Source organism: Pteropus alecto, unplaced genomic scaffold (assembly GCF_000325575.1).
Source record: "Pteropus alecto unplaced genomic scaffold, ASM32557v1 scaffold22, whole genome shotgun sequence".
Taxonomy (NCBI): Eukaryota; Metazoa; Chordata; class Mammalia; order Chiroptera; family Pteropodidae; genus Pteropus; species Pteropus alecto.
This window is the reverse complement of record NW_006434839.1, coordinates 9210153-9221143: the sequence shown is the minus strand read 5'-3', so window position 1 is coordinate 9221143 and position 10991 is coordinate 9210153. Positions and strand designations below refer to the sequence as shown.

The following is a 10991-nucleotide window of genomic DNA, read 5'->3' as shown; positions in this document are numbered from 1 at the left end:
CTGGGTGGTTTAAACAACAGAAATTAATTTTTTCAGTTTTGGAGGTTGAAAATCTAAGATCAAGATTCCAGCAGGATTGGTTTCTCCTAAGGCTCACCTTCTTTGACTCAGATGGCGGCCTTCTCTTTATGTCCTCACATGGGCTTTTCTTCTGTGCTTGCACATCCTTGGTGTCACTTCCTCTTCTTATAAGGTCACTGGTCGTATTGGATTAGGGTTTCATCCTTATGGCCTTGTTTAATCGTAATTACCTCTTTAAAGGCCCTGTTTTTAATTATAGTCACATTGAGGGTTAATGCTTCAACATATGAATTTGGGAGAACACAGAACGCATAAGAACTGTGTTAATTTACAATGATATGGGACATAGAAAAGAGATGTAAAAAAGTGGATACTTCAGAGCCTTAGATTTTAAAGACATAAAAATACTGTATTTAAAATACAGTACAGTTGACTCATGAACAACGCAGTGGTTAAGGGCACCAAACTGAACTACCCTCAGTATCTGTAGGGGTTTGATTCTAGGACCACCACAGATACCCAAATCCTCAGATGCTCAAGTCCCCTATATAAAATGGTGTAGATCAATACGTACAGTCAGCTCTCTGCGTCCTTGGACTCCAAAACGTGGTGGAAAAACAGTACAGGCATTTATTGAGAAAAATCTTAGTGTAAGCGGACCCGTGCAATTGTGGACTGATGTTGTTTCAAGGTCTACTATATATACAGATTTCAGGGGAAAAAAGATTAAGGCAGAAATAACTGTATTGAGGTATGGGGAAAAGACCATAAATTTTCATAGAAGTAATTTAGATAAATCTTCCAAAAACTTAGAAATCCAAGAAGTGTTCGTCAGTTCTTGTCACAGTTGCTAAAGTGTGTGTCATAATACGTTGCCAAGGAAGTTGTCATACCCGTGGAGTGAAGTACTTCCCAGTCATCTTCATCCCTTGGAGCATGTTTTATTTTTGAAGCAAGAAGCCATCATGGGAGACCTTCTTTCCTTGTTTTGGGAGGTGGATCCTCCCCCCATACCTTTAAGTTTTACCATTCCAAGTCAGGATTATGAGTGCCGGAAGGATGACTCTTGTGGGGCAATAGGGAGCTTCTTGCTTTGGTATTTTGTCGTTATATTGGCCTTGATGTTCTTCTCTCGGGCTTCTATCTGGGTAGGATATCCTTTTTCATTTTAAATAATGTTTACTGTATACTAAGGGATTTGCCATAAAATAAATTCACTTTACTTTGATGAAACTAATTTTTAAAAGTTTATTTTCTAGCATTAAAAATAATGCAGTCTCATGCCAGAGAATCTAAGAATATGGAAAAGGAGGAAGAAAAAATTTTAAATTATTGTTAATCCTATTTCTTAGAGGTAATCACTGTTAATACTTTGGAGTATGTTCTTCTAGTTTTGTTTTGTTTTTCTTTATCCTAATATATCTCTCTCCACCTCTCTATCTTTGATCTTCCATGCTTGGCATTATTTTAAAGTATGTATTTTCTTATCTTGCTTTTTTAAAACTTAATATTGTAATACTTCTCCAAATTATATTCACACAGCAACACCCTTAGTGACTGCATAATTTTATTTTATGGTTGCACCATAACAAACTTGCAATTTTGAGATATTTATGTGGTTTGCAGTTTGTCCATATGCTGCATAACACTGGGATAAACTACCCTACTGGTTAATGACCTCCAAATTCCTTTTGTAGCCATGTAATCCTAATCACAGAGAAAAAAAAGCTGTCGTATTTATAGGATATATGTTGTAGCATTTTGGGGTTTCAGAATGGGGTGATACACTCTCCGCATAGAATGAGCTGCAGAACTAAACTAATCTAGACAGAACCGAAGTCACCACTTTAGACCACCGACCAGCAGAAGAAAATGCCATCCTCTTAGGAATGAGATAGCCCACTTTATAAGGACATATTATGAGTAACTGAGCTCTTATAAATCACTGACATGGAATCCTTGCTGGCCATTAATACCAGGCTGAAGATTAATCAAATCACCACCATTTAGTATTGTAGCCAGAGCGCTGGATGGGCAATGGCCAGCTAGACTGAGTGCTGTATCAGCTCTAGATGGAGAGGTTTGTTATGTCTATGCCAGCTGATTCCATTATAATAATCAAGCCAGAATTAAATTTATCTAAAGTCTAAATGCTGCTTAAGGTAGATACTTTGCCAAAAGGAGATTTAGAATAGTGATAGCTTATATGTATCTTAGACTCCCTAGCTAAGTATATTGAATTTGTCTGGTCTGGCAAGAAAAGCTACTTTAGAAAATTAACAAAGAATTGAAATTGATTCCTGGCAATTTCATCATGAAGACCACTTAAGAGGTCTAAGCTAGTCGTATGCTTCCCTGCTTGCATCAGCTCTTTGGGTCACAGATCTCTGAACTTCAAGGTCCTCAAGAAAGCATACAGTCCAGTCTCCTGTTTGTAGGCAAAAATGATACTAGTATCTCTCCTTTTTTTTAATTGATAATGCCCAAATAAATTGAGTGATTTGCCCAATCTCACACAAGTAGTTAGTGACAGAGGGGGCAATAGACCCAAGTTTCCTGCCATATCATTTGTTTGCTTCAAAGCGTAGTTGAAATGTTGAATTAAATCTATTCAGTGCTGATTAAAACCTTAATTATCTTAGAGGTTTCATCTTTCACTTTGTTCCCTTATGGCAGCTAAAATCAGCTAAACTGCTTCTTCTGAAGGGTCCCAGATTTGAAATCTGAGAGCCATATGAGAACTAGTCAGGGAGGATGGAATTTTCTCTTCACTTTGAACTTCATTTTCACTGCTAAACTCTGAGCCTTTATTTACAACCCTTGAAGTAATGGTAAAAGCGTGATGGAAATGTGGTGGTAATTATCCTTAGACGTGAAGCACAGTGATTGCCTCTGGACTCGCCACTTTTTAAGATGCATTTAACCTTTTGCTTTCAGAGACTACCGTATTCTATGTTTAGTTCATGTATTTGTTTAGTGTTTAGTCAGACTGCTAGTGCTAGAATTTTCCCAAACAATACCAGTCCAAGCTTCTCACTTTGCCTATGTGGAAATTGAGCTGTTAAGTGGAGGAAGTAGAGGTGTTAAGTGGCTTGGTAAAATCAAAGTTGGTTAGAAGCAGAAAGGCTTAGCCAAAGCCCAGATCTCTCCCACTCTATCCCGAGGTCAGGCCCTGCTGCTCTTTTCATTCCTTGAGTCACATAAAAGACAGTAAAACACTTTTGGTGACTACAGTTCATATGATTCTACTTAGCTTGATGCAAAGTCTTTCTTCTGATTTTGTGATTATATTTTGATTTGACATCAAGTCAAATATGGAAGCTTTCCATGAAAATGATATAAACCTAATAAGTGTTTTTAAACACCTTCTCCCTCCATTACAAAAGTGTGCATTATAGAAAATGTGGAAATGGCAGGAACGTAGAAAAATGACATAAAAACCACTCCAAACTACATAAAGTAACCGACTACTATTAATGTTTAGGTTTATAAATGTCTAATCTTTTAATAATCATCTCCATACATATTACATTTAAAATAAGCTCCCCCCCGCAAAAAAAAAAAGTTTTTTAAAAAGAGGTATCTTAAACGAGGATTTCACTCTTAAGGTTTTTAGGGAATGGTTGCAGTAACCCAAAAAACAAAGAGGTACCTTGTTTGAGATACTTGCCTACCATTGTAGAGATCAGATATTAAGAAAGGAATGGGTGGAGGATCTTAGATTGCTGTTTTAAATACCCCAGTATGGAATGTTCCAACCCCAAAGAACTTTCTATGTAAATTTATTTTTTCCCTCATTGTAGACAATCTGAAAAATTAGAAGGAAAAAAATCACTTTCACCACTCAAAGCTAACACTTATGTACATCCCTTAAAGTCTCTTTTCTTTTCATATTTTCAGCTAACTTGTGATTATACTGCATATATATGCATCTTGATTTTTAACTTAATATTATAACACTTATTTCCTCATGTTATGGCATATTTTTATTATAATAACTTTTACAACTACATATTATAATCGTATAATTGTAACATAATTTATTTAACCATTGCCTACTTTTGAATTTTGTATTTTATGTTATCCTAATTACACTGCAATGAATATTTCTGTACACAAAGCTTTCTCTCTTTTGGAGGTTCTTTCCTGGTGATAGAGTCCCAGAAGAATTATTATGTGTCAAAGTGTTATGAGTATTTCTAAAGTTTCTGATACATTATGGAAGAGAAGAGGTGCTTTATATTTGTATCATTCGGCAAAACCATTTTCAACATCAAAGAGTGGAACACTGACCTGAAAAATGGGACAAATATGTTTATGGAGTATTGCGGGAGAATATTTGAAATTATAACTATTCAGAGAAATCCATTTATTCTGGTCTCCATATTATGGATAGTAAATTATGGACATTATGGTTGCATTTTGGAGATATTATGGTCGCATTTTGGAAGAAAGTTTCTGAAGGATTTAGGAGATATTAAGTCTATGAATTCAGGTAAAGATATGAAAGAACTATTCATAACTGATAAAATGTCCTGTACAAAGTAATTTAAAACTAACTTTAGTACTATCAAACCCATTTTAAAATGATAAATGATATTTCTCTATAATGTAAGTGAGTACAGGAAAACTTTATAATCTATAGCTCCTTATCAGTATTATTTTCTCTCGTTTGTTCCATTTTGCTTAGTTCAAAACATTTTGTTAGATTATGCTACCAAAGCATGGTCTGCCTAATTGGCAGCAGAAGTAGGATCACTATACTGTAATAGGAATTCAATAAGTATTTACTGAACTGCATTAAATGTTTAAAATTAGATGTGGTCAAAGGGCCTAGGGCAATAGTATTTTTTAACAAGTACATATAAGTGAAAAACAACCAACTGAGATGACTATTGTGTGTGTTACATGCCATGGAGTTGGCTCTGACTCCTGGTGACCCTATGAGCTAGTGATGTCCACCATGTCCCATCGTCAGCAGCCCTGCTCAGCTCCTATAGACTCATGCCTAGGGCTTCTTTCATGGAATCATCCACCTCTTATTTAGTCTTCCTCTTTTCCTGCTGCCTCCTCTTTTTCCCAGCATTGGTGCCTTTTCCAAAGAACCCTGTCCTCTCATGATGTGCCTGAGGTAGGGCAGCTTCAGTTTTATCATTTTTGTCTCCAACGGTGTTTCAGGCTTAATTTGCCCTAGGACCGATGCACTTGTTCATCTTTCTGGCAGCCCAGGGTATCTATAGAGCTTTCCTGCAAGAGCATACTTCAAATGAATCTTTTTTTTTTTCCTATCAGTCTTCTTCACTGTTCAGCTTTTGCATCCTGACATAATAATTAGGACTTTGAGGGTATGGGTGATCTGAGAGTGTGGATGATGTAAGATCACTATCACTAATCTATATTTCTGAAATAGATGTCTGAGAAGAAAAAAGATGAAGACAGTGGGACAAGCACTTCAGTAAGTAAAGGTGAGAGCCAATGCATATTTGGTACTTCAGTAAGTAAAGGTGAGAGCCAATGCATATTTGGTACTTCAGTAAGTAAAGGTGAGAGCCAATGCATATTTGGTATTGGACTATGATGGGAGAAATATGTGCTGACTGTGAAAAGCAAACAACAGAGGTGATCGGCCAAGAGCCTTACAGGGCCTCCCCAGACCTGTGGTGGCCCATTGGATGAGCTGCTTGCTATAGTGCAGGTAACTTCCTGCTTTAGCAAAGGCTACACATTACTGGTAGGCAATGCTCAAGTTCTCTTTTCATTCCTCAGCATTCTCCTTTTCATACATTCTCCCTTTTACATACATTTGTGGTTAGAGTTTACTATAAGATTATGAGCTATAAATGACATCCTTTTCAATAGCCTATAAGCAGTGGTGTGCTGGAAAATATTTAACAACTGGCTCCTCCAAAATGAGTGTGTGTGTATATAATTTTAAAAATATATTGAAAAAAGGATATACATCACATAATTTACAAGTAATAAAATATGTAATACTCTTTATGATAAATTCCATATAGACCACTGATTCTCAAAAATAGTTTTCTTGATTTTTGTCAAACCCTCACATCCTTAGCCGACCTACAGCTGCAACTGATAAACAAGTGTAGTTCTAAGATAACTCTTACTTTCCCTTAAGTTAAAGAGTGAGATTAAAGAAACTAGATAATATATGTTGGAACATAACTTGGTTATCAGTGATGTGGGTGACTTCTTTGCTGAATTGGATAATAGTTTTAGAATACTCTGGAGGAATATTTCCTTATTTTTGGGTGCTATTCACAATACGAGCATGACACTTTTAAATGTAATCTTTGTTAGTAACATGTTCTCTATCGCTTTAAACCTAGGCAATCAACAAAACCATAAATTGAGACCTGATTTTTAGTGCTTGTTGATTTTTATCCCACCCAAACTGATTTCAAGTTATCAACATGACATCACCAAACATGGAGTTGGGAAGAGATGCACAGTAGCACATGATATTTCCAACACCCAGATACAACAGACAAATAGCTTCAAGAGCATACACCATAATAAAATGTAATAAAATAATTAGGAAGTGATGTTTTGAGCATTATGTTTATTTGTTTAAATTGACTTGATGGTAAATTTGGATAATTTAATTTTTACTAATGGCTGTGTTTAACAACCATCTCACAAAATTCCTGAAAGCTTAGCAATCAAGTTCTTGCAAGCTGGTTGATGCAAGCCAACTCCAGCACACCAGTGTTTAAAGAAAAGACATTTTTTAGTTTCCTGCTACCCAAATCACATTCACATATGCACTTGAGTCTTTAAAACTTCAAAGCAAAGGAGAAAAGTTTGGAGACTTTTCTCTTTATCTGCTGTCAAGGTCCATGAAACTTCAAAAGTAATATATTAAGCATCTATTTGACCCTTCTGGTTTTGGGGAGACTTGGTATGGTACTAGAAAATGCTGTCGGCAGCCAACACTTGCAAATGAGCGCAGAAAAATGGTGGCTTGGCAAATGGCAACTAAGAATGAATCCACACGTGCCATAGGCTTCTTTAGGTAATATGAAGTTATAGTAACCTAACTTGTTACTATAGTGTGCCTAACTTGTTGATTTGTTTCATTCGTTGTTAGCAAGCAAAGATACTTCCTCTAAAGAGCAAAACAAAGATGGTGACTGGGACACTCTACCAATGACGAAAAAGCCAAAGCAGAGCCCACTTACCCCTGTAACTGACTCCGAAGTGGCCTTGGTCAATGCCTACCTTGCACAAAGGCGAGCCAGGCGCCATTCTCAATTGAGCCAGGTGATGCAGACCCAACATGACAGTGACACTACCGAGTGTGACAGTGAAGAATCTAACTCGGGAGCCTCCTCGTGGAAGGAGAGCGAAAGTGAGAACCCATCCCCAGCCAGTGGTAAGAGGAGAAAAGTAGCTCAGAGCCAAAAGAACGCGGGGAGTTACCAAATCAGGGAAAGGCCCTGCCTCCACTGCAAAGCCTTGAGAACCAATGAATGGCTGACACGCCATTTCCTTGGAAACGCTTCAGAAACAGCCCCAATGAAGAGTGGTGTTCAAGAGGAAAACTCTGTTCCTGACATTAAAACAAAATTCAGCAAATTCTGAATTATATCAAGTCCTTACCTTACTTGAAGCCAAATGAAAGAAATGACTACAACACCAAAAATCACCAGAGCTCTAGGCGAGGAGGATTTACAATAAAGTCTCTCAACTAACAACAACAAAAAAACATACTTGGAATCCAAGAGGTAAAATTTCAGATAATTCTTTGTTCAAAAACAGGCCAGTGAATTTGTTTATGGCACCATTGGAACATCAAAGACCATCCACTATGATTTTTTATTCAATAGAGCACAAGACAGATATTTTATTCCTTGAGTGTATGTATTTCGTTTATGTCTGTAATACTAATAAGGAAGCTCTTTGAAAATATATTTATGTTCAGAAACCACCATTTACATTTATTCATATGTTTTGATTAGGTGATTGACTGAATGAATTAGGTGAAGTTGGTTAGAAGAGAAATGGCCCATATTCTTCAGGTCCATATTTTTAGGTGACTGACTCTACCTGAGCTGAATTGCTGCACATGTGTCAGCAGCTAGAGGCTGGTGAGGTGGAGGAGCTCAAGACCCTGGAATAGGACCTCCGATTCCTAGAGTAGAGCAAGGAGGGAAGGTGGACCCAGAAGGGCAGCTGGGCTGTGGGCTGTCCATGGTTATTGTCCAAAGGGCATGGCAAAGAAAAAATTATTCTGACACTTGTTAAAATGGCAAGGAAGACTTTATTTAGACTGTCATGAGTCAAATCTGTTGCAATAGGGGAGAGAAATCAAGCTCAACTCCAAATATAGCAAGGATAAGCAGTGATTTATGGCCAGAGAGCAGGGTAAGGAGGCCAGTGGATAGAAAATTACTAGGAGGAAACCTCAGGGGTAAACTGACCTATTAGGATCCTCGCTAAAGGCAGGCCAAGGACTTACACACATCAAAGATGGAAGATGAGGAACTTGATCAGATATCAAGGGTGAATGGACTCTCACTAAACTTACTTAGCAGCATTCTTGCTAAAACTGGACTGGTCAGGCCAAAGATAGGATGGGCAGCAAAGCTGCGATCTGGTTGAGAAGAGGGCTCAGAGGAGCCTGACTAAAGTTTGGTTAGGGAGAATCTTAATTGCAAGTTAGCTATAACCCAGACATAGTTGGGGCTGGGTTTTCCAGTTAAGTGCGGATCCCAGCAGTGGGGAATTCAGTAGGCCTAGGTAGATAGGTGACCGTTCTGAAGATCGTTCTTCAGATGGATGGCAGAACCCCAGCTGGGATATAAAACAAAACCCAGATCCCAGAGAAGAGGGCTGGCCAGGACAAGATAAGCAGCAGAGACTCTGGTCACTGGGCTAGAGTTCAAAGAAGGGCTTTAAGTCTTAGAGGAGAACTTCCGTGCTATATATGATAAAGTCTGCAACATAATACTAAGGATTGAGCCTTTTATGGGGCGGGGGGAGATCACAGAGCTCTGATTTGGGGCTCAGGAGTCACTCTGATAATAGCAGCTTCCTTAACTGATTACAACAAAGAGATAACAGCGAGGTAGGGTGGGAGCCCCAACCATAAGAACTAAGCCACTGAAATCCAGGGTATGGGGAGCCATTTATAAGCTTATTTGTGGAGACTCCCTTATTTAAATGGTCTCAAGATTGCAACAGGTTTGAAGCTGTGAGTGAAAGGCAGGACTACTTCAAGATTCGGCTCAAGCGGCAACCTTTCCCATGGAGACTGCTTTTATTTCTCAACGTCCTCCTCCACTGTATTCCTTCAGGCAAACTCGCTATGCCCTCCTTTTATGCTCTAGAGTACCTCGAAAAGTCCTCCATCTCAGCACCCTTAACATTTTAATGAATATATTTGTTTGCAAGTCTCTCTTTCCCCTATATATATGTAGATACTCTTAAAGGTAGAGTCCATGATTTGTCACCTTTTTGCATCTGTGATCCAGCACTGTGCCAGACAACGTGACAGATAAATAAACCAGTTGAATCAATATATGACAGGGATTCATGAATTCAAACAGGAGGAGCTTAGGAAAGCAAAGGCAGAGAAAGCAAGGCAGGGACAATATCTAAACCTTAGTGAATGATTCTGATATTTGTAACTTGATATAATCAAGATGCTTGTTTTGTTTATCGAGCACCAAAAACAAAACTCCAAAAAACAAACACCAAGGTCAAAATATAGTAATAAGTTGAAGAGGCAGGATTTAGACCCAAGTCTCCGGACTTCAGAGTTTGGGCTCTTCATTACCATGATTTTGCCCATTATTCTCTGAAGATGGACGATCCCGACTTTAAGGTAAGTGAATCACCACCCCCCACACATCCATAAGTGATGGCCAAGCAGATATAATCTCACCAGGAAAAGATGACTATTTTCTAGATAACAGAGTAAGGGCACAAATGTTTTGCTTGTGGATTTGGAATACCAACCAACGACACTATTATCTGAAGAGTTATTTATATTAAAGACTGCTACCTTACATGGGTCTTATCTCTGGGGCTAGAACAGATCAGAGTTATGGGGTGGAAGATAGCCACCTACAGGAAGAAGGAATGAGGGTTGAGTTAAGCCAGGGACTGTAAATGTGAGGGGATTAGCCAGGGTAATTTGTGAGTACATTAAACCAAAAACAGGCCAGACATAGCTAGAAGGACATCTAAAGACAAGGAAAGAAATGCTCTGTATCAAAACATTAAGACAAGGACGCGGTGGGATAAGGAGCAAAAGCATAGCCAGGCCTGTTGGAACTGGATTAATGAGCGAGGTACAGATCCAGTGAGGTGGGAGACAGTACATGAAACCAGGGCTGCAAACATTAGTCATGGCTGGATGTTGCTTGTTTGCAGAGTCTGGCGTGAGCTGTTGGGGTGGGGTCCTCGAGCTGTGTGATAGTCTCCTCTTTAGGCCCTTTTTGCTAAATGGGATAAGCCAGGCTGTCTCTGGTTCTTATGGTAGAAGATTGTGGCCTGTTTGGGTGGCTTATTTGAAGAAAGGCATGGAATTCTTGGACTTGCCTCCTATCTGTGGCCCTTCTGTGCAGCTAGCTGATCAGGACTGATGTCCATAGCAATGTCCACCTATATCATTGCAATTCTTGTCAGAAGCTGCTATGGGATGCAGGGAAAGGCCCAACTGAAACCTTCTGTGCAGCTAGCTGATCAGGACTGATGTCCTTGCAATGTCCACCTATATCAGTGCAATTCTTGTCAGGAGCTGCTATGGGATGCAGGGAAAGGCCCAACTGAGATGGATGTGGTGACAAATTAGAGTATATGCATGGTAGGTATTTGTAGGGGGTTTAGACATGGGGGAGCTGTGAGCTACGGCTACAAGGTAGACAGTCTCAAACTCTGAACCAGTATCTGCCCTTAAGGACTGAGTGGTATGATTTTGGTGGGAGGAGAGAGGAGCCAGTAGG

General features: G+C 38.9%; 1 protein-coding gene across 1 annotated transcript; it reads left to right on the top strand.

Moving 5' to 3' along the window:
• The first annotated feature begins 986 nt into the window (after positions 1 to 986).
• On the top strand, positions 987 to 7738 carry SSMEM1 (serine rich single-pass membrane protein 1). The gene is made up of 3 exons (XM_006910520.2): positions 987 to 1169; positions 5432 to 5486; positions 7130 to 7738. The coding sequence occupies exons 1-3, from the start codon at positions 987 to 989 to the stop codon at positions 7621 to 7623; spliced, it is 732 nt and encodes a 243-aa protein (XP_006910582.1). The 3' UTR covers positions 7624 to 7738.
• Positions 7739 to 10991: the final 3253 nt, after the last annotated feature.